This window comes from Notolepis coatsorum (genome assembly GCF_963971535.1).
Source record: "Notolepis coatsorum genome assembly, chromosome: 12".
Taxonomy (NCBI): domain Eukaryota; kingdom Metazoa; phylum Chordata; class Actinopteri; order Aulopiformes; family Paralepididae; genus Notolepis; species Notolepis coatsorum.
In genome coordinates this window covers 4,950,148-4,974,979 of record NC_140176.1, presented here as the reverse complement: position 1 = coordinate 4,974,979, position 24,832 = coordinate 4,950,148, and the positions used below count along the sequence as shown (strand labels likewise).

The following is a 24,832-nucleotide window of genomic DNA, read 5'->3' as shown; positions in this document are numbered from 1 at the left end:
AATTCAGGTACAGAAAACAGTGCCCGTGGAACCTTGATCCACAGATGAATACACTTGGGCTCTCTTGTAGACGATAGCTGTAGCTGTCGCTGTCGGTCCACAACGAAGAAGAAGCGAGGCGACCTCAGTCTGGTCTGAGCGCCGTCTCACCTTGGCTCCTCTCGGGGTAAATCCAACACTCACCGGTGTTGGCGATTATCCGCTCCACAAATCAAAGCACCAAAGCAAATAGATATTCCATGCCGTATAGGGCTCAGCAGTCGTCGGGGTAGGTAATCCAATGTGCAGGTCCACTCGTCCTCGCCCAGAACTCCTCGGATGAAAGCACCACGCGTGGTCTGCCCAGCCTGGTTAAGACTCTAGATAACGCGAGGAAACGATGGGGGTGCTGCTCACTTTAGAACTCTAACCGAACGATGCACTATACATAATAGACTATTATTACTTAATAGAAATACGGTGCCAAACTCTGGCAATTCAGCTATTAATTCGCACGAGGTCTCACTGCTATTCTAAGGCCAAACAGGCCGTACTACACCGCACGCGGTATCGTGGGGTGAGGCTTCACGTCTTGTTACTTAGTTGGGTAGAAGGGTAAAGGACTAAGAGGAATTCTACATTTCTTGCACCATATTTATATGCACAGTGGACAAGTAGTGCCGCTCTGCTTTTGGCAGCCGTATTCCTGCGCGGAGCTGAGGCTAGTAAAGGCATGTCTCGTCGGTACCTTTGAACTTGAACGCCAGGGGCTTGTCCCTGGCGCCTGGTCCTTTTGTCCAATAAGAGAATGAACTATTATGGGCTGTAGTAGAATAAAGGGATATTCAGTGTATATGTACAAGGAATATACAAGGGATATCAAACGATATACAAATACTATTAAATATATATCCATAAATAAATATATATATTCGGTTTAATCTGATCCTTCACAACAGCCGCCCCCTAATTAGTCCCACCTAATTAGCTGAGCAGAGACAGATTAACCGCACTGTCCACTACTCAATGTCCGCTGTAAGGGTCAGTCAACTCACAAAGTCATAGGGTCATGGTCGTCATCAATAGTATCAGGGAGCCTTGGCAGTTCTATTAGCCTCGCTACGGGTCGGGTGTAAGTCCGTCCTTGGACGAGCACTTCAGCTGCTCGGACCTTTCCATCGGCACCGGTGATCACTTTGCTTACGCGGCCAGCCGGCCACATAGCTCTGGGTAGTGACTGGTCGATGATCATGACGACTGTTCCTTCTGTCAAATTGTCTCTCTCTTTTACCCACTTCTGGCGGGTCTGTAGAGACGGTAGGTAGTGGAGTAGGAAGCTGTTCCAAAACGTATCAGCCAGTACTTGACTGTACCTCCACATTCTTTGGCCGTTCGCTTCTTCAGGCCTGTACATTGTCTGTGGTAGCGCGGGGTCCAGCCGCCCCATCAAGAGGGTGTTGGGGGTGACTGGGTCGACATCTGCTACATCACTTGAGACGTAACCGAGGGGCTTTGAGTTCAATACTCCCTCGATCTCCGTGAGGACTGTCATTAGGACTTCTTCCGCCACAGTCTGGGCCCCAAGCACGGCGTACAGGGCTGTCTTTATGGAACGTACTTCTCGTTCCCAGGTTCCACCGAAGTGAGGTGCGTTCGGGGGATTAAACTGGAAGTCAATCTGGGATGGAGCGAGGTGGGTCTTAAGTTCTGGGCCCATAGCTTGGAAGCTCTCTCTCAGCTCTCTTTCTCCGCCTTTGAAGTTTGTCCCGTGATCAGACAACAATGTAGACGGTTTTCCTTTCCGTGATGTGAATCTTCGGAAGGCCATAAGGAATGAGTCTGTGCTCATGGTTGGAAGGAGTTCGATATGTATCGCTCTGGTGGTCATGCATTTGAATACAATACCCCACCGCTTCTCGGTTCCTCTTCCTCTCTTTATATACAGCGGGCCAAAACAGTCCATACCGGTGGAGTGGAAGGGCTTGTCGCCGAGTCGGAGGCGACAGGGAGGTAGGTCAGCCATCCGGGGTATACTGGGCTGCGCGCGCCACTTACGGCAGTCTAGACAGGTTCGCTGGAAGCGCCGCACTGCTTCTCTCCCTTGCAGTATCCAATAACGACGTCTGATCTCCGCGAAGACTCTCTCTGCCCCTGCGTGGTGCACATCCTCGTCGTATTTCTTTATGATCAGCTCTGTGACCTTGTGTCGGCTGTTCAAGACTATCGGGTACTTAACGTCATCCGGTAGGTCTGGGGCTCTCCGCAGACGACCACCCACTCTGATGAGATTATGGGCGTCGCTCTCGGGGGCCAGGTGAAGCAGTCTGCTGTCTGATGGGACGGGCTTTGCTCCCTGTAGAAAAGCTAGCTCATCGGGGAACGAGTCTCTCTGGGCTTGTTGTAGTAGAAGGAGTTCTGCTTCTTCGTAGTCAGCTGCTGAAATGTCAGTTGTGGGCTGAACCTCTGGGTGGTGCCACAGAAATGTCTTTAGCTGCGCACCCTCTAGGGTGAGGCAATCGTCTAGAACCGGGTCTGTGGGGACGAGTGTGTGTGTCAACCCACAGAACATAGGTTTCTTGTTCTCTGCCTCCTCTTTGCTCGCCTCCCGTGGGGTGGGTGTAGGCCACTCTTCTTCGGGGAGCTTGAGGAACTCTGGCCCGTCACTGTAGAGGTTGTGACGGGTGAGGTCATCCAGGGACATTCCCCGGGTGATGACGTCAGCTGGGTTGTGTTTGGTGTCCACATACCGCCAGCTGGTTACTTCTGTTAACTCTTGAATCTCGGTGACTCTGACTCCCACAAAGACCTTGTATCTGCACGAATCAGACCGGATCCATGTGAGTACGGTCGTGGAGTCTGACCACAAGATTGTTCTTTGCACCGGAATGGTGAGTTCACGTTGGATTAACGTGGCGAGCTGCGCTCCTGCTAGGGCTGCGCAGAGCTCTAGGCGCGGGATAGATTGTTGTTTGCGTGGGGCTATTCTTGAGCGAGCCAGGATGAAAGCAGTATGTATTTCTCCTCCCTCCTCTTGGGCACGCAAGTAAGCCACCGAACCGTAGGCTACTTCGGAGGCGTCGCTGAATACGTGCAGGTCGATCTTGCATGTCTCTGGCCTCACTGTGGGTGGGAAGTAGCTGCGGCGTATATTAACACCGGGGAGTGAGCGGAGTTCCGTCTCCCACTCTCTCCATGTGGATGCAAGGTGTTCGGGTATGGGATCGTCCCAGCCCTGGTCTTTGTCCCATAGCGCTCTTACAATCATCTTTGCCCGGGTGGTGTAAGGTAGAATACATCCCAACGGGTCATATTGTCTGGCGAGTGTTCTGTATACACTCCGTCTGGTGGTCGGTATTGCCGTCGACCTTCCCTGCTCCTTGATCAGGGGTTTGTGTCTATAATGGAGCGAGTCTGTTTTGAAGCGCCAGACTAGTCCTAGTGTCATTTCTTGGGCTTCTCCTGGGATGGTCGCCATCCAAGTATCGCTGCTCGCGGCCTTGTCCTCGGGGGAGAGGCGGCGCAGTACTTGCGGGTCGCTGCTGGCCCACTGCCTGAGATCAAAGCCGCCTTTGATCAGGGAGGCGCGGAGCTTGAGTAGGAGAGCCTCGGCTTCTTCTGGCGTCGAGACGCTTTGTAAACAGTTGTCCACGTAGAAACTATTTGTCACACTTTGTTGGACCTCTTCATCTGCTGCTGGGTCCTCTGCGACGTGCTTTTGCAGTGCAAACGTAGCACAGCATGGGCTGCATGTGGTTCCGAAAGGGAGGACTTCCCATTGATAGATGGTTGGGTGCTCATCTCCGATCCTCTCTCTCCATAGGAACCGCAGCAGGGGGTTGTCCTCCTCCACTAGCCTCACCTGCAGGAACATCCCTTTGATGTCACCGCTGATAGCCACCTTGTCCTGGCGGAAGCGTAGTAGCACGCCTAGTAGGGAGGGGCCGAGTGTTGGGCCGGCCAAGAGTTCTTTATTCAGATTTTGTGATCCGATCTGGTAGCTGCAGTTAAACACAATGCGATCCTTGCCGTTGTGGTGGACCTTGTGGTGCGGCACGTACCATGATTCGGTCGTCTGATCGGCCTCTTTAATGTCAATTTTCTTTATGTGTCCCGCTGTGATTAATTTGTTAATCTCAGCGCGGTACACAGCTTCTTGAGCGGGGTCTTTGGCTAGGCGCCGCTCTGTGTTCAATAGATACCGCTCCGTTGCCTCTTTTGTAGCACGAAAGGTGGGCATTCCCTCTCGCCTCAGGAGTGGAGTTGCGTATCTCATCACTCCGCTGACGTTGACTTTCTTTGTCCCGTGCTCGAGGAGGGCTATAGCGTAGATATCTTCCTTAGAACGAATGTCTTTCTTTTCGTTCTTAAAGGGCATTGTCTCTAGTGTCCATAGCCTCTCTACATGCTGCAGGAGTGTGGTGTCTCCTTCTGTCGCTCTGGAGTGGAGGCAGCCAGTGGCTGCTGTTCGGTTAAGAGACTTGGCGAGGGGGCCTTGTAACGTCCATCCTAGGCGGGTCTCGACTGCTGCAGGACAACCTCTGGGTCCTGTATGGACCCGGTCTATCGGGACTATGAGGTCTGCATGGTCGGAGCCTATCAGCAGGGTCGGGGTGGCGCCGTCTATGAGCGGGATAGGAAGTTGACGCAGGTGCACATATTTCTCCATCAGCTTGGCGATGGGGTAGGTGTACTGCGATAGTCCTATTTCTTGGCTGGTGAAAGCATTAGTAATCCTGTACCGTCTCTCTGGCTGCCCGCTTGCTGCGATAGTGAAGGAGACATTCTCGCCCTTTATCGTCTTTAGATCTCGTCTTATTGTCCGAATAGTCATCTGGTTCTCGCTCCCCCGTAGCCCCAGCTGGGCCGCAGCGGACGCGAGGAGAAGGGTCTTCTCTGACCCGTCATCAAGGACGGCGTAAGTGTCCATGATCTTGTCTTGGTAACTCAGGGTTACACGGACCACCTTTAAGAGCACCTGGGCGCCGCTGCTGCTAGCGGGGTCAATGTACATAACACTTGCCTTTGTGCTGTTGGATGGTGCAGGCTTTCTTTTGTTACTGTCGTGTAGGACATCCAGATGGGCTCCGTCACACCGACTACACTTCTTCTTTAGGCGGCACTCGGCTGCCATGTGACTGCGCGCACATCGGTAACAGCGCCTGTTGGACTTTATCCAGTGACTTACTTCTTCAGCGGTCATCTTCTTGAACTGGTCACATTGTGACAACCAGTGTTCCTTCTCGCAGTACGGGCACACCATCTTCCACTTCTCTTTCGTCGAGGGGGTACTGTGGTTCTTGCTGCTCGGTACTGATTCTGATTGGTGCATGACAGTCACCGATCTTCGGCCATCGTTTACTCTCCTAGGTCCCTCTCTGGAGCTTGGCGTGCTCCGCACGAACGTATCCAGCCGTAGGCTGCTGACTTCTCTCGCCAGGAAGTCGGCTAAATCTAGGAGGGATGGCTCGGGACCGTTAGGATCACGGTGGTCTCTTTGCCGCCTGAAGCGCTCCTGTCGGGCGGGCGGCAGCTTCTCTAAAATCCTCTCGACGTTCGAGTTTGCGTATAGTTTGTGCATACCCTTTTCTCGTTGCGCCCCCAGCATCCCTACCAGGGATTGTACTTTTATAGACAGGTCGTCTAGTGAGCGATTGTCTGTTGCTGGGGGTAGGCGATCAATATGCCTTATCTCCTGTATTACGTAATCCCATATACGTCCATATCTCTGGTCCAGCGCTGCTAGAGCCGCGGTGTATGGGGTCGTAGAGGTGGCATAGGCCAGCGCTATGTTGTGCGCTCGGGGCACTTTTAGGTGCTTCAATAATATTGCATACTTGTGGCGTTCATCAGCGACATCCACCATCATTGTCTCTAAGCACATCCGGAGCTCCGTGTACTGTGCTCGATTCTCATGGGTGAAGTCTGGAAACGTCGGTGTGCCAATGTATGACGCCATGGATGGCTGGCACATCGGTGAGCGTTGGAAGAGAGGCCTCCTGGGCGAGTCTCTTCTTACGCCTCTCGGTGGGCTGGTACTGGCAGGGTACCATGGCCCGCTGGTCCAGGTGCTATTCCTCGGGACTGGTCGTGCGTCATGCTCACCCGTGAGTCGAGTCGGGGGTCTGTAGCGCAGAGCCGCGGGGGTATAGCCTGGGCTGTACTGGACCTCCTGGTCCTGTGGAGTAATGTGCTGCTGTCGGGCTTGACTCTCCTCTTCTCCCTCTTCTTCTTCTGCCAGGTCATCTAGATCCTGTAGTCGTTTATTTAGCCTCTCCGCCGTGTCCGCCGTTCCTTCCTTGTAGCTGGGTCTCACTTGGACCGGTCGGGGAAGGAGTTCGGAGGGGGGTGTAGACTCTCTCTGGTGGTCGAGTTCAAGGTCGCCTAATCGGTTAGGGGAGGGTGCCCTTGACGTGTGTCTTGACGAGGCTCTGGAACCCCTTGTGGAGGGAGGGGGTGTTGCCCTGGTGATCAGCTGCTCCATTAGCTGCGCTTGTAGTCTGTCGCGCTCGGCTTGTAGTCTGTCGCGCTCGCCCTGTAGTCTGTCGCGCTCGGCTTCGCGCTGGATGAGAGCGATGTCGCGCTCTGCTTCTCTTTGGGCACCGTCAGCGGCACGCTGGGTGTCGGACCGGTCTCTTGCCATATTCTCTTCCGTCTGAAGGCGTCTCATCTCCAGGCGTATGTGCTCTTCTTCGCTCCGTTGCTGTGTTTGGAGTCGATCGCGTTCACCCTGAAGTCGATCGCGTTCACCCTGGAGTCGATCGCGTTCGGTAGAGGCTGTCAGGCTGACGAGGAACGCCTGTGACAGCATCCTCTCCGCCTCGCTGGGGGAAGACGCTTGTAGAGGTGAGCCGCTCCTGGCTGTACTCGTTGGGGAGTCCTGGAGCTCTATCTCCTCGGCGCTCTCCTCATCTTGTTCCGTGCAGAGTTCCACCTCTGGAGGGTTGTCTTCCTCCCGGAGCTCTGGGGGGACTACTTCTTCGGTATTGGCGGGGGTTAAAGTCGTGTCAGTTCCCTCCTGGTCCCCACCGTGAGCTTGGTCAGTTACATTAGAACCCACTAGGGCCTCTGTGGTCGGGGTATCCTGGTTGATAGGGTTGTTGGACATAATTTTACGTTCTACTTTTACTGCGTTTACTGTTTGTAGAAGGCTAGGTAGTTTACTGACAGCGTAATCCTCTAAGTACTGAGGTGGCTGTCGTCTACGTTGCGGGCGTTCTACTTTAGGAGGACCGTTTCATGGAGTGTTCATCATAGGCCATTTCAATATTAATACCACTATATTAATATTACACTGATTACCCTCCGGCTCGAAGGACCAATTGTAACTGAGGGGTACAATTCCCTGACTGTATTGATAAGTATGGTATCATTAAACCACTACCGCTTTATGTACTTTAATTACTGGCCATACAGTACACGATATCTAAGTATGATGAACACTTTCCCACATATGAAATCAGGTCCACACAAAGGTAATAGTCAAATATTTAATATATAGCAAAGGGTACATATAATAATTACTTATTACATTTATGATTTGAATTGAATGCTCTTGTAAGGCAAATGAGTACTCGTATGCAAATCAACACTGAATGTCCAATCTCTGGTTACACAGGAAGCAAGTATACAACCTGGCTCTTAGGGGATTATATCTATGGTCACTTAATGATTATAGCTGGATAATATACTGAAGGGGTCCCGCCGGTTGTAAGCCAGTAGGGGGGGTAGGAGAGCCGTCGGCTGTATCTCGTCTGGTCAACGATTTCCAGGGAGAATTCAGGTACAGAAAACAGTGCCCGTGGAACCTTGATCCACAGATGAATACACTTGGGCTCTCTTGTAGACGATAGCTGTAGCTGTCGCTGTCGGTCCACAACGAAGAAGAAGCGAGGCGACCTCAGTCTGGTCTGAGCGCCGTCTCACCTTGGCTCCTCTCGGGGTAAATCCAACACTCACCGGTGTTGGCGATTATCCGCTCCACAAATCAAAGCACCAAAGCAAATAGATATTCCATGCCGTATAGGGCTCAGCAGTCGTCGGGGTAGGTAATCCAATGTGCAGGTCCACTCGTCCTCGCCCAGAACTCCTCGGATGAAAGCACCACGCGTGGTCTGCCCAGCCTGGTTAAGACTCTAGATAACGCGAGGAAACGATGGGGGTGCTGCTCACTTTAGAACTCTAACCGAACGATGCACCATACATAATAGACTATTATTACTTAATAGAAATACGGTGCCAAACTCTGGCAATTCAGCTATTAATTCGCACGAGGTCTCACTGCTATTCTAAGGCCAAACAGGCCGTACTACACCGCACGCGGTATCGTGGGGTGAGGCTTCACGTCTTGTTACTTAGTTGGGTAGAAGGGTAAAGGACTAAGAGGAATTCTACATTTCTTGCACCATATTTATATGCACAGTGGACAAGTAGTGCCGCTCTGCTTTCGGCAGCCGTATTCCTGTGCGGAGCTGAGGCTAGTAAAGGCATGTCTCGTCGGTACCTTTGAACTTGAACGCCAGGGGCTTGTCCCTGGCGCCTGGTCCTTTTGTCCAATAAGAGAATGAACTATTATGGGCTGTAGTAGAATAAAGGGATATTCAGTGTATATGTACAAGGAATATACAAGGGATATCAAACGATATACAAATACTATTAAATATATATCCATAAATAAATATATATATTCGGTTTAATCTGATCCTTCACAACAGATACCGATATTCCGATATTGTCCAACTCTTAATTTCCGATACCGATATCAACCGATATCAACCGATACCGATATATGCAGGGTTTCCCCCCCCAAAAAAAACTGAATAATTTCAGGTAACTAATAATTTCACTGGATATATATATATAACAAATATTGTTATTGTTTTTTTTTTAAACCGATACCGATATTTTCCGATATCACATTTTACTGCCGATATCGGCCGATAATATTGGACATCCCTAGTGTTTATGCTACCAGTGAAGCACAAGTGAAGTGTTTATGCTACCTCTCCAGCAGAGAGCTCTGACTGATCCAACTGATCCAGCAGAGAGCTCTGACTGATCCAACTGATCCCAGCAGAGAGCTCTGACTGATCCAACTGATCCAGCAGAGAGCTCTGACTGATCCAACTGATCCAGCAGAGAGCTCTGACTGATCCAACTGATCCCCCAGCAGAGAGCTCTGACTGATCCAACTGATCCAGCAGAGAGCTCTGACTGATCCAACTGATCCCCCAGCAGAGAGCTCTGACTGATCCAACTGATCCCCCAGCAGAGAGCTCTGACTGATCCAACTGATCCCCCAGCAGAGAGCTCTGACTGATCCAACTGATCCCCCAGTAGAGAGCTCTGACTGATCCAACTGATCCCCCAGCAGAGAGCTCTGACTGATCCAACTGATCCCCCAGCAGAGAGCTCTGACTGATCCAACTGATCCCCCAGTAGAGAGCTCTGACTGATCCAACTGATCCAGCAGAGAGCTCTGACTGATCCAGCTGATCCAGCAGAGAGCTCTGACTGATCCAACTGATCCCCCAGTAGAGAGCTCTGACTGATCCAACTGATCCAGCAGAGAGCTCTGACTGATCCAACTGATCCAGCAGAGAGCTCTGACTGATCCAACTGATCCCCCAGTAGAGAGCTCTGACTGATCCAACTGATCCAGCAGAGAGCTCTGACTGATCCAACTGATCCCCCAGCAGAGAGCTCTGACTGATCCAACTGATCCCCCAGCAGAGAGCTCTGACTGATCCAACTGATCCCCCAGTAGAGAGCTCTGACTGATCCAACTGATCCAGCAGAGAGCTCTGACTGATCCAACTGATCCCCCAGCAGAGAGCTCTGACTGATCCAACTGATCCCCCAGCAGAGAGCTCTGACTGATCCAACTGATTTTATTTTATTCGGGCAACATATTTTGGCTAAATATGCCTCGTTTTATAAATGTGTATTGATATTATAGTGCTGTAATTACATTTCCTAATACATGTGCATGATCAAGTTCAACAACGTGTGCTTTTATTTTGATATTCCTTAATTCCATGTTGAAATTACGCGATACATTAAGTGTGGGGGGGGTCCTAAATCCTAAATAAAATGGGGTCACGGTATGAGTCAAAGGTTTGAGAACCCCTGTATTAAATAATAGTTGGAATTGTAATATCTGAACAACAACAAAAGCATATTCAGTTTTTTCTCGTATTGTTGTGATTGTTTGTGGATGCTGGGTCGTTGTGTTCACTGACGTGCTGAGTGCGAGAGCGGCTGTCTTCACGGAGCCCTCCGCCCGCCGCAGGAAGAGTCCGGGCGACGCGGGCACGTCCGCGGGCAGCTCCAGCAGGGCCGTCGAGGCCATGGCCTGAAGGACCCGCTCGACGCGACACTCCAACGTATCCGTGGCAACCGTGGCGACCTGTTCCAGCTCTCTCAGCGCAGAGTAGACGTTCTGTATGACTGAGACAGACGGGAGACGTTCTCTATGACTGAGACAGACAGGAGACGTTCTCTATGACTGTAGGCTGGTAAAGCTATGCCTCCTAAAGTGTGCAAACGGAAGTAAAGGAAGCGTGAATACTTTCCCCAAGGCAGTTGTCCTTCCGCGTTCAGTTTACGCGACCTGATTGGCCACTGACGCTTCTCTCAGCGCCCAATCGCGTTAGCCCTACTATCGCCTAACTACTCGCTCAATACACTCGCTCAATATACTAAAACTAACTATCACTCAACTAGACTAAATATAGCCTATAGAACAGATTTTTACAGCCTAACGTTAATATAGAGAGATGAAAACAATACGTTATTTATATATTGATGTGATGTATAGAGAGATGAAAACAATACGAGGAAATGGGCGAGGACTATTGATGTGAGAGATGAAAACAATACGTTATTTATATATTGATGTGATGTCGATTGATATGAATAGCGCGTTAAACAATACGAGGAAATGGGCGAGGACTTGGGCTGTGGAACTGAAAGCTAGGCGCAACGCGATTGGGCGCTGAGAGAAGTGTCAGTGGCCAATCAGGTCGCGTAAACCGAACGCGGAAGGACAACTGCCTTGGGGAAAGTATTCACGCGTACAGGAAGTACAGGCTACAGGCTTTCCGGTTCCGGTCAGCCCAGATCTGTTTATAGTCCTACATGAAACAAAGAATGAAGCAGACGCTCGTAAATCTCGAAAAACAAGAAAATGGAGTTATCAGCGGACATTTTCAACAAAACAATTATAGAAACCTGTGAAGTGCACAATATTTCCTCGTTGAAGCCACTGCAACGGCTTTGCCTGAAGAATTTGCTACATTGACCGGGGACGTTCTATAGCTTGTCATGTCTGAATCTTACAGGATTAATAAATGAAAATGAAATAATTATTCAAGTAACGTTCACTTTCAACGAGTGTGTCTAAAGGGACAGTCTCCTAAATCTCCCCAGCCTTTTGTTGTACATGTAGTATCGTGAGGCTGGACGAGGTAGCGATATTAACGAGGTTGTTTCTGGGGGGGAATGTATTTTCATGAACACCGTGTCGTGATTGGTCCGTTCGGAGGCAGCTTCCGGGCACACTTTCGGCCGTAGTGCCTCACGGAGGAGATAAAACTGGGAACGAGGTTACTATGACTGAGACAGATCTATCTATCTATTGGTCTGTCTGTCTGTCTGTCAGTGTCTGCCCCCAAGTGACACTGGCACAATGACACTGCACTGCGCTGGTCTTTACTGGAACTCTGCACTTTACACTTTATATATATATATATATATATATATATATATATATATATATATGTATATATATATATATATATATATATATATTTAAATTATTTAAATTTAAATTATTAATCCTCCACTGCATTGTTTTTGTCCTGTGTCTGTGTTGTTGTTACTGTGAAAGAAATTATGAAAAAATGCATACACTGTAATGCCGCAACAATTACCAATGTGTTTTTACACAAATGGCTTAATAAAGGAATCTGAATCTGAATCTGTCTGTCTGTCTGTCTGTCTGTCTGTCTGTCTGTCTGTCTGTCTGTCTGTCTGTCTGTCTGTCTGTCTGTCTGTCTGTCTGTCTGTCTGTCTGTCTGTCTGTCTGTCTGTCTGTCTGTCTGTCTGTCTGTCTGTCTGTCTGTCTGTCTGTCTGTCTGTCTGTCTGTCTGTCTGTCTGTCTGTCTGCCTGCCTGCCTGTCTGTCTGTCTGTCTGTCTGTCTGTCTGTCTGTCTGTCTGTCTGTCTGTCTGTCTGTCTATCTGCCTGCCTGCCTGCCTGCCTGCCTGCCTGCCTGCCTGCCTGCCTGCCTGCCTGTCTGTCTGTCTGTCTGTCTGTCTGTCTGTCTGTCTGTCTGTCTGTCTGTCTGTCTGTCTGTCTGTCTGTCTGTCTGTCTGTCTGTCTGTCTGTCTGTCTGTCTGTCTGTCTGTCTGTCCGTCCCCCCCGCCTCCCTCTCTTACAGGGGCTGGAGTTCAGGGTGCTCCAGGAGAGGCTGCTGAGTCCAGGGGAGAGAGCCGTCTCCACCCGGCCGATGAACGGCTGCAGTAGAGGCAGCAGCAGAGCGGGGACCCTGGCCAGCACTGAGCGGTAGTCCTGGAGGAGCTCTGTGAGGCTGTGGAGGCAAGTAGAGTCAAGGACAGTCAAGTGTGGAGGCCCAGAGTTCTGGAGTAATGTCTGTAAAATAAACTGAAGCTGAGGTAAAACGACAGAGACCAGAGGAGACAGAGACCAGACGAGACAGAGACCAGAGGAGACAGAGACCAGAGGAGACAGAGACAGAGACCAGACGAGACAGAGACCAGACGAGACAGAGACCAGACGAGACAGAGACCAGACGAGACAGAGACAGAGACCAGACAGAGACCAGACGAGACAGAGACAGAGACCAGACGAGACAGAGACCAGACGAGACAGAGACCAGACGAGACAGAGACAGAGACCAGACAGAGACCAGACGAGACAGAGACAGAGACCAGACAGAGACCAGACGAGACAGAGACCAGACGAGACAGAGACCAGACGAGACAGAGACAGAGACGAGACAGAGACCAGACAGAGACAGAGACCAGATGAGACAGAGACCAGACGAGACAGAGACAGAGACCAGACGAGACAGAGACCAGACGAGACAGAGACAGAGACCAGACAGAGACCAGACAGAGACCAGACGAGACAGAGACCAGACGAGACAGAGACCAGACGAGACAGAGACAGAGACCAGACAGAGACCAGACGAGACAGAGACCAGACGAGACAGAGACCAGACAGAGACCAGACGAGACAGAGACCAGACGAGACAGAGACCAGACGAGACAGAGACCAGACGAGACAGAGACCAGACGAGACAGAGACCAGACGAGACAGAGACCAGACGAGACAGAGACCAGACGAGACAGAGACAGAGACCAGACAGAGACAGAGACCAGACGAGACAGAGACCAGACGAGACAGAGACCAGACGAGACAGAGACAGAGACCAGACAGAGACCAGACAGAGACAGAGACCAGACGAGACAGAGACCAGACAGAGACCAGACAGAGACCAGACGAGACAGAGACCAGACAGAGACCAGACGAGACAGAGACCAGACGAGACAGAGACCAGACAGAGACCAGACGAGACAGAGACCAGACGAGACAGAGACGAGACAGAGACAGAGACCAGACAGAGACCAGACAGAGACAGAGACCAGACGAGACAGAGACCAGACGAGACAGAGACCAGACGAGACAGAGACGAGACAGAGACAGAGACCAGACAGAGACCAGACAGAGACAGAGACCAGACGAGACAGAGACCAGACGAGACAGAGACCAGACAGAGACCAGACAGAGACAGAGACGAGACAGAGACAGAGACAGAGACCAGACCAGACGAGACAGAGACCAGACGAGACAGAGACCAGACGAGACAGAGACCAGACAGAGACCAGACGAGACAGAGACCAGACGAGACAGAGACCAGACGAGACAGAGACCAGACAGAGACAGAGACCAGACGAGACAGAGACCAGACGAGACAGAGACAGAGACCAGACGAGACAGAGACCAGACGAGACAGAGACCAGACGAGACAGAGACAGAGACCAGACAGAGACCAGACAGAGACAGAGACAGAGACAGAGACCAGACGAGACAGAGACAGAGACCAGACAGAGACCAGACCAGACAGAGACCAGACGAGACAGAGACCAGACAGAGACCAGACAGAGACAGAGACCAGACGAGACAGAGACCAGACGAGACAGAGACCAGACGAGACAGAGACCAGACGAGACAGAGACCAGACGAGACAGAGACAGAGACAGAGACCAGACGAGACAGAGACAGAGACCAGACAGAGACCAGACCAGACAGAGACCAGACGAGACAGAGACCAGACAGAGACCAGACAGAGACAGAGACCAGACGAGACAGAGACGAGACAGAGACCAGACGAGACAGAGACCAGACAGAGACCAGACAGAGACAGAGACCAGACAGAGACCAGACAGAGACCAGACAGAGACAGAGACCAGATGAGACAGAGACCAGACGACACAGAGACCAGACGAGACAGAGACCAGATGAGACAGAGACCAGACGACACAGAGACCAGACAGAGACAGAGACCAGACAGAGACGAGACAGAGACAGAGACCAGACGAGACAGAGACCAGACAGAGACAGAGACCAGACAGAGACGAGACAGAGACAGAGACCAGACAGAGACCAGACGAGACAGAGACCAGACCAGACAGAGACCAGACAGAGACCAGACGAGACAGAGACCAGACGAGACAGAGACCAGATGAGACAGAGACCAGACGACACAGAGACCAGACGAGACAGAGACCAGACAGAGACAGAGACCAGACCAGACAGAGACCAGACAGAGACCAGACGAGACAGAGACCAGATGAGACAGAGACCAGACAGAGACAGAGACCAGACAGAGACAGAGACCAGACAGAGACCAGACCAGACAGAGACAGAGACCAGACAGAGACCAGACGAGACAGAGACCAGACAGAGACGAGACAGAGACCAGACGAGACAGAGACAGAGACCAGACGAGACAGAGACAGAGACCAGACGAGACAGAGACCAGACAGAGACCAGACGAGACAGAGACCAGACAGAGACAGAGACCAGACGAGACAGAGACCAGACAGAGACCAGACGAGACAGAGACCAGACAGAGACCAGACAGAGACCAGACGAGACAGAGACCAGACGAGACAGAGACCAGACAGAGACCAGACGAGACAGAGACCAGACGAGACAGAGACCAGATGAGACAGAGACCAGATGAGACAGAGACCAGACAGAGATCAGATGAGACAGAGACGAGACAGAGACCAGATGAGACAGAGACCAGACAGAGACGAGACAGAGACCAGATGAGACAGAGACCAGACAGAGACAAGACAGAGACCAGACGAGACAGAGACCAGAGACCAGATGAGACAGAGACAGAGACAGAGACGAGACAGAGACCAGACAGAGACCAGACAGAGACAGAGACCAGACGAGACAGAGACCAGACGAGACAGAGACCAGACAGAGACAGAGACCAGACAGAGACCAGACAGAGACAGAGACCAGACGAGACAGAGACCAGACGAGACAGAGACGAGACAGAGACCAGACCAGACAGAGACGAGACAGAGACCAGACAGAGACAGAGACAGAGACCAGACGAGACAGAGACCCAGCGGACGTCCTCACCGGCCGTTGAGGGTCCTGAGCTGTGTCTCTCTGGAGGTCATAGTGAGGATGGACTTTGGTATGGCCACGCCCAGTTTGGTCATACACCGGGCTTCCTGGAGCACCTCCAGAACCAGAGGGTCCAGATTCACCAACACCTCCTGGTCAGGACACAGTGAAGGCACTTGTTATCGTTCTAATAAGTAATATATATATAAACGTTGTGTATTTTCACTATGAACATTAAAAGCACCAACATGTTTTGGCCTATTCACTCTGATGAAGGCCTGAATAGGTCTGTTGGTGCTTCTCTCTCTCTCTCTCTCTCTCTCTCTCTCTCTCTCTCTCTCTCTCTCTCTCTCTCTCTCTCTCTCTCTCTCTCTCTCTCTCTCTCTCTCTCTCTCTCTCTCTACCTTAGTGTCATGGTGCCTGACCAGCAGGGAGGCGTTGAGGCTGTGTTGTGAGGTGTCTCTCTCTCTCTCTCTCTCTCTCTCTCTCTCTCTCTCTCTCTCTCTCTCTCTCTCTCTCTCTCTCTCTCTCTCTCTCTACCTTAGTGTCATGGTGCCTGACCAGCAGGGAGGCGTTGAGGCTGTGTTGTGAGGTGTCTACAGCGTGGCTCCAGGCTCTGTGGTACAGCAGTTCATACTCCAGCAACACAGTCGCCATCTTGTTGTAGCTTGTGATCACCTTCGACATCTCTGGGCTCTGACAAGACAGACACACAGGCACACAGACAGACAGGTGGAGAGAGAAAGAGACAGAGAATGAGACAGAGAATGAGACAGACACACACACACAGACAGGTGGAGAGAGATTGGCAGAAAGACAGATGGAAATGAATAAACAGACTTGGGCTGACCCCGATTAGTCGAATAGTAGTCGACTAATCGATCGAAAGGAGCCGTAGCCAACCTCTTAGTCGAATGCAAGAAAAAATTTATATATATATATATATATCATTCTTTCCAAAAGCAAAGAGGCCTAGAGGCGTGGCTAACGCTAATGGCATGCATACCAGAGAGGCTAACTGCCTATGAAAACAGGCACAGAGGCACTGAAAGAGGATTTCACCCGTCTAATGAACACACTAGACTAGACAAATATCAAGATGTATCCATCAGTGGACCAATTGCATGCTTTCGCAGATGACAAGAAGCCTTCAGTCGACTCCTTCAGACATTAAACACCCCCCACAGCCCAAATGGAATGATGAAAAAAAATAATATATACATATATTTATACTTTTTTTTTCTTCTTTTTTATAGTCGAAACTGGCCGCGTTAGGGTTAGATAGTGTGCCGTGTTCAGATGTTTCACCATGTCCTCTGTGGCGCTCTTGTGTCCCCACAATGCAGTGCTTCCCTGGCCACACCTACTACCCCGGTGAGAGGCGCTGGTAATGCCACGGTACACAATGGTACTGTATTGGGTGGTTCTGTATTGAGTGGTTCTGGGTCTGTATTGAGTGGTTCTGTATTGAGTGGTGCTGTATTGAGTGGTTCTGTATTGAGTGGTTCTGTATTGAGTGGTGCTGTATTGAGTGGTTCTGTATTGAGTGGTTCTGTATTGGGTGGTTCTGTATTGAGTGGTTCTGTATTGAGTGGTTCTGTATTGAGTGATGCTGTATTGAGTGGTTCTGTATTGGGTGGTTCTGTATTGGGTGGTACTGTATTGAGTGGTTCTGTATTGGGTGGTACTGTATTGAGTGGTTCTGTATTGGGTGGTACTGTATTGAGTGGTTCTGTATTGGGTGGTTCTGTATTGGGTGGTACTGTAGCTCGACCTGCCCCAGGCTGGATGCTTTGTGCGTCCGCTAGCTAGCGTTAGCCTTTAGCTGCTGACCTTGCTTCTCTAACGCCGGTTAATCTTCTCCAATCTGGGGGGGGGGGGGCCCAATCTGGGGGGGGGGGGGGGGTGCCCAAGTGGCGAACCATGTAACACGCTGCGTCGCAAAGCGGCCGACCCGGGTTCGATTCCCGGACCCGCCGCCCCTTGCCGAATGTCTTCCCCCCCCCGCTCTGTCTCCCGTTCTTCCTCTCTCTCTCTCTCTCTCTACCGGTAGTAAAAAAAAGAAAAATCGTCAAAAAAAAAAAATAATAAAAATCTTCTCCAATCTGGCTTTATTTAAACAGTTAAATAATAAGACAATGGCTCATAGCGCTGACCGTGACTCTCTGTTAGCATTGTGCTCGTGGTGTCTTCCTGTCTGCCCCCATGCACACGGCAAGTCCTGCGATACTTTAGATCACACCACAAAAGACAGAAAAGTGGAGAGGGATTGGCAGACAGACAGATGAACAGGAAGAAAGACACTTGTGAAGATGACAGCGAAAGAAACAGAAAGAAAGAAAAAAGCAGACAGGTTGAGAGACCAGGATACCAGGGACACGTCCCGCAGCGCGTCAGGGGTCCCAGACCACCAAAGGCCATAAGAGCCCCAGGATTCCTGTGCATTGGGTGCTATATAAATTCAAGCCATTATTATTATTATTATTATTATTATTATTATTATTATTATTATTATTATTATTATTATTATTATTATTATTATTATTATTATTATTATTATTATTATTATTATTATTATTATTATTATTATTATTATTATTATTGTTATTATTGTTATTGTTATTATTATTATTATTATTATTATTATTATTATTATTATTATTATTATTATTATTATTATTATTATTATTATTATTATTATTATTATTATTGTTATTATTATTATTGTTGTTATTGTTATTGTTATTATTATTATTATTATTATTATTATTATTATTATTATTATTATTATTATTATTATTATTATTATTATTATTATTATTATTATTATTATTATTATTATTATTATTATTATTATTATTATTATTATTATTATTATTATTATTATTATTATTATTATTATTATTATTATTATTATTATTATTATTATTATTATTATTATTATTATTTTGTATATTAATTGCATATTTTCACAAATTTGTATTGGAATATGTGCCCATGCTAGCATGATTCTAATTAAGATTGGCCCCGGCATAGTGTTTAAAGGTGCTAATGCTATAGATAATATTTGTCTTTATGTAGAGCAATCACTAAAAAAAATTATAATAATAATACATCCACAGAGCTTTTAGAAAGCTGCGGAATAAACGTATTGCTTTTCCCTCCCAAGAATGGTTGTTATCTCTATAGCACCTTTTAAGTGCAGGGTCCCCAATTGTGTCAGATATCCTGTACCAAAAGAGACTAGAAATTAGTATTACAAAGCAGTTTTTTGTTGCCCCAAGACCCCCTAGGGTGGCAGTGTGTACCTTGAGGACGTCCATCTTGTTCTTGAGGACATCCATGGGCGCCTCTATCTTCCTGTACAGCTGACGAGACCACATGATCCTCCCAGAGACCTGGAAAACACGCAGATATTAACGTTTTTTTATGGTCAATAGATGGACTTATTTCTAGTCTTTTGACCACTCAAGGCGCTCAAGGGGCTAAACACCACCCAGAATCATCAAGAATTCCAATATGTTATTATTTCCATGGTCTAGGAAATTCCAATCAATTTGTGAACATGAGCTCTTCTCTCATAAAAAGCCAGAAACCAGTGAAGTAAGATGCAAACTTGTGATGTCATCAGGTATAAAGTCTGGAGCTGCTCCATTGACAATGAATGGGAGTCTAACCCTAACCTTCTGATGACCAGACGACTGCTCTACCTCCCGAGACACTGCTAACCCTAACCTTCAGATTACCAGACGACCGCTCTACCTCCTGAGACACTGCTAACCCTAACCTTCAGATTACCAGACGACCGCTCTACCTCCCGAGACACTGCTAACCCTAACCTTCAGATTACCAGACGACCGCTCTACCTCCTGAGACACTGTCTAACCCTAACCTTCAGATTACCAGACGACCGCTCTACCTCCTGAGACACTGTCTAACCCTAACCTTCTGATTACCAGACTCTACCTCCTGAGACACTGTCTAACCCTAACCTTCAGATTACCAGACGACCGCTCTACCTCCTGAGACACTGTCTAACCCTAACCTTCAGATTACCAGACGACCGCTCTACCTCCTGAGACACTGTCTAACCCTAACCTTCAGATTACCAGACGACCGCTCTACCTCCCGAGACACTGCTAACCCTAACCTTCAGATTACCAGACGACCGCTCTACCTGCTTAGACACTGCTAACCCTAACCTCACGTCGCACGTCGTAGGACTAGCCATGACTAACTCACTCATCCCCTCCCTGTTAGCCACTCTAGTCTTTAATACAGTCATTCAACATCATGAGACGTACAGCGCTTTGGTAATGGTGGGTATTCTTTTTTTGATCCACTTTTTCTCCCATTTTCTATATTTTCTCCCATCCCAATTTCGTATCATCCAATTCAACCCTCCCCTGTCACGAACGCTGTTTCTTGCCTCCCACAAGCCGGCTGCAATGTGGACTAAGTCATACATAGCACAAGTCCCCTCCGGTACTTGAGGTAACAGCAGTCGCATCTTTTCACCTGCGCAGCTCGATCTCTCAGTGGCGAGGAGTAACGCGTGGGAGGCTCACGCTGCCCCCGACACTTCCTGATTCCACTGCGCAGGCGCACCAACCGACCTGTAGGAGTCGCTGTCCACAACGCCCGATCCCCACCCATCAGTTTCCCTCCCCCTAATACGGCCAATGTGTATTAGTATGAACGACCAGCTAAACTGAAAGCAATGTGGAGCGCTGGGCTCGAACAGGCGAGCCCAGCGTCTCTGCATTCGTGGCGAGCGCCTTGCCCACTACGCCACGTAGCCGCCCGTAATGGTGGGTATTCTAACTGTCAAGACAATAACAGATCTGTGAAATTAACTTTCATGAATCAATGAGAGTCTGATTGGCTCAGACAGACAGACAGACAGACAGACAGACAGACAGACAGACAGACAGACATGCAGACAGACAGACAGACAGACAGACAGACAGACAGACAGACAGACAGACAGACAGACAGACAGACAGACAGACAGACAGAGAGACAGAGAGACAGACAGACAGACAGACAGACAGACAGACAGACAGACAGACAGACAGACAGACAGACAGACAGACAGACAGACAGACAGACAGACAGACAGACAGACAGACAGACAGACAGAGAAGCAGAGAGGCAGAGAGGCAGACAGACAGACAGACAGACAGACAGACAGACAGACAGACAGACAGACAGACAGACAGACAGACAGACAGACAGACAGACAGATACTGACTGGCGGTTTGTCTCTAGCTATAGGAGGGTTCTCTCTCTGTCTCTGGTAGGTTCTCTTGACCATCTCCAGATCTCTGGTGTAGCGATGGAGGACGGCCATGTATTTGGGTCTCAGGTCCAGCCGGCCCCCCACCCCCTCCTCAAACCGGCCCAACAGCTCCAGCATGTGCTGCGTCTAGAAGGGGAGGGGAGGGGAGGGGTCCAAACAGATTAAAGATTTTAATAACAACTGTACACAACAATCACTGAATGTGTGTGTAGTTATCTGTCTGCCAACATGGCCTGTAAGTGACCATTGGTAACCACTTTTTCGAGAAGTTTGAAAGAAAAGATCATTTCTGTGCAGTGGTAGAGTGGGTAAAACACTGGAAAAGGACGGCATTACTGTTCCACAGTGACAGTGATAAGACACCAAATGATTACATTTTTGTTGATATGTTTTATATCAACACATAGCAACTGTTGTTTTGCACATAACAGTTTCTTCCAACATGGAGAAATGGGCACCATTCTGAAAGGCGCCTCGTATTTATTATCACACAGCTTTAGTTGATGCTACTGTTGAGACCAATACACTATAACATGTCTTCACGCCAGCGTCGCAAGTTAAAGGAACACGCCAACATTTGGGGACATTAGCTTACCGTATTTTCCAGAGAGAGAGACAAGAAGATAGATATCAGTAGAACGCTATCTGGATGCGCGTTAGCCTAGCTTAGCACAATGAATGAAGGCGGACAGTGCCGGTTAGCCTAACACCTCTCCCGAAGGCTAGTTGGACAGGTGTTCCATTCATTGTGCTAAGCTAGGCTAACATGCAGCCAGCTAGCTTTCTACTGAACGCACAGAGAGGAAACTATCTTCTTGTCTCTCTCTGGAGAAGACGGTAAGCTAATTTCGCAAAATGTTGGCGTGTTCCTTTAACTGTTCCTCTTCTGGTGTATCTGAACCACAGAGTTCTGTTGCACATTGATCTGAATGTACCGTAAGAACTGACTGAGTTAAAGTGAAGTGACTCCACTGACACAGGATCAGAGTCCAGTGTGACAATAAAGGGTCATTCCGTAAAAAAAACTCACGTCGAGAGACCGTTGGAACCAGGAGTCTAGTAGAGCCTGAAGGGACTGGAACACATCCTGCACCTGGGACCTGAACTCTAGATAGTCGCCATCAAACTGAGAGAGAGAGAGAGAGAGAGAGAGAGAGAGAGAGAGAGAGAGAGAGAGAGAGAGAGAGAGAGAGAGAGAGAGAGATACTGTAGGGGGAGATAGATAATTGAACCCTTGCACTGAAGAACCATATAAGTATATAAAAAATGTTGGGCAACCCATGTGTCAAATTTAATTGTGAACATGATACATCACCAATAGACTACTTAACTCTACTGTCAACTATGAATGAACACAACACTCTAACTTACCATCTTTAGATAATAAAGTACTCAACATCTACTGTCTTTACAGGATGAATGAACACAACACTCTAACTTACCATCTTTAGATAATAAAGTACTCAACATCTACTGTCTTTACAGTATGAATGAACACAACACTCTAACTTACCATCTTTAGATAATAAAGTACTCAACATCTACTGTCTTTACCTATGAATGAACACAACACTCTAACTTACCATCTTTAGATAATAAAGTACTCAACCTCTACTGTCTTTAACTATGAATGAACACAACACTCTAACTTACCATCTTTAGATAATAAAGTACTCAACCTCTACTGTCTTTAACTATGAATGAACACAACACTCTAACTTACCATCTTTAGATAATAAAGTACTCAACCTCTACTGTCTTTAACTATGAATGAACACAACACTAACTTACCATCTTTAGATAATAAACTACTCAACCTCTACTGTCTTTAACTATGAATGAACACAACACTCTAACTTACCATCTTTAGATAGTAAAGTTTGAAAACATTGTTCCTCATTCTCGAACGTGTTCGTAAGTCCCTTGGTAAATATCTTGGTAAAAATTGCGTACCAACAGATTTACGGAAATCCTCCTCCGGATTCCTGAACGGGTGAAACGGTCTCCGTAACTCGTCAAAATCTTCGCAACTGGGTTCCCATGAATGAAATACGACACTCATTCTTAAACCGAAATGACCGTTCTCATTCATTGCATTTGCATACAGACACGCCCCGGCAGCTCCTTATAAGGCGAAGGAGGCGTGTGCAAAACAGCAGAGGTTTGGCATTGCCTTCCACCATGCTGATCCATTCTACAGGTAGCGCGGAAGCGATTTGAGACTGATCTCAAACTTAGATTAGATTCAAAATGTATTGTTATTATACAGCACAAGTACAATACACCATCTAACCAGAGTGGATAAATAAATGCTCCAGAAATAAATACATGCATGGAGAAACGGCTTAGTGAGGCAGCCTCAGCGTGCGAGCACACACACACTGCACTGTACTGCATACGTGCGAAATTAATCGTTCCAGCAAATTAGGCTTCTATTATTCTAATGACTTGTTTTATTAGGTATTATAGTAGTAAGTCCTACTGTAGAACATGACATATTAGCATGAAATCTCATTTAGTAATGTCAATACTGAACGACTGCGCGATGACAAGCGATTCATTTTGCACATATACGTGTGTGTGTGTGTGTGTGTGTGTGTGTGTGTGTGTGTGTGTGTGTGTGTGTGTGTGTGTGTTTGTGTGTGTGCTGTGTGCTGAGGCCTGCCTGACTAAGCCGTTATTTCATTTAATAGTAGGAATACATCAAACCAAAAATAAATAATATCATAGAGAATAAGACAGTATATGGCATATTAATACAGTATATTCCACTATACAGTATAGCTATATCCGCGGCGATCGGTTTAGTTCTTATTTATTTATCTTGCGGTGTGTGCGTGTAATGCGTCAGGACTATACATGCAAAATGTAATTATTAATGATGCAAATATTGTCATATTAATTATCATTATAATTATTTAATTCCATGGATGTCTGTAGTATCGGCAATCCTCAATGACTTGTCCCAGAGAAATCTGTTGAAAACACGGGCTGTCCGATTTACGACTGCTTTTCGAGTACGTAAATCCTACGTAAATCCTACAAAGAATTTACAATACGAAGCAGAATAAGTACGTAAATCGGGTTACGAAGGAATTCGTAAGTTTTACGTGTGTGTCCGTTCGAGAATGAGGACCATTGTTCCTCTGAAAACGTCAAATGGTTCTTCGTCTGAGGTACTCCATTACCTCCAACTTGTTGTGGTCCAACTCTGTGTATCTATGGCTCTGGTGATAATGACCTCTACCCTGCGGTGGTCCAACTCTGTGTATCTATGGCTCTGGTGATAATGACCTCTACCCTACGGTGGTCCAACTCTGTGTATCTATGGCTCTGGTGATAATTACCTCTACCCTACGGTGGTCCAGGATGTTGTAGGTCTTAGACTTGGTTGTAGAGACGATGGTCTGATATCTCAGCATAGATCTTCTCAATGCCCTCCACCTGTACACATCACAATTCAGTTAAACTCTGTTCACTTCAGCTCAGCTCAGCTCAGCTCAGCTCAGTTCAGCTCAGCTCAGCTCAGCTCAGTTCAGCTCAGCTCAGCTCAGTTCTCAGTTCAGCTCAGCTCAGCTCAGTTCAGCTCAGCTCAGCTCAGCTCAGCTCAGCTCAGCTCAGCTCAGTTCAGCTCAGCTCAATGTTGGTTGTCAGTCTGTCCTGTCTGTGTACCCTACAGTGCAATGCACAAGACAGTGTCAGGTTCAGTTATAGAGCCAGGAAATGTTAAGACTTGAAAATAGTTCCAACTATTTAGATTTTGTTTAATTAATAAGCCAAACTACGTGTGTATTAAACGGTGTTATACCATGGCCTGGGTGAACACTTGATTCTGATTGGCCCGGCAGGTGTGCGTTAAAAACCGTTAATGATAGAT

At 48.1% G+C, this 24,832-nt stretch overlaps 1 protein-coding gene across 1 annotated transcript in view; it reads right to left on the bottom strand.

The window, feature by feature from the left end:
- The window catches only part of dnah5l (dynein, axonemal, heavy chain 5 like), a gene marked incomplete at both ends in the record, with an annotated part of 223,598 nt that overhangs the window by 168,354 nt on the left and 30,412 nt on the right, over positions 1 to 24,832 (bottom strand). The window contains 8 exon segments of the mRNA XM_084326732.1: positions 10,218 to 10,425; positions 12,416 to 12,567; positions 15,666 to 15,805; positions 16,194 to 16,349; positions 18,962 to 19,051; positions 20,908 to 21,081; positions 24,303 to 24,374; positions 24,376 to 24,399. Of these exon segments, the coding sequence (XP_084182858.1) occupies positions 10,218 to 10,425; positions 12,416 to 12,567; positions 15,666 to 15,805; positions 16,194 to 16,349; positions 18,962 to 19,051; positions 20,908 to 21,081; positions 24,303 to 24,374; positions 24,376 to 24,399 (1,016 nt within the window).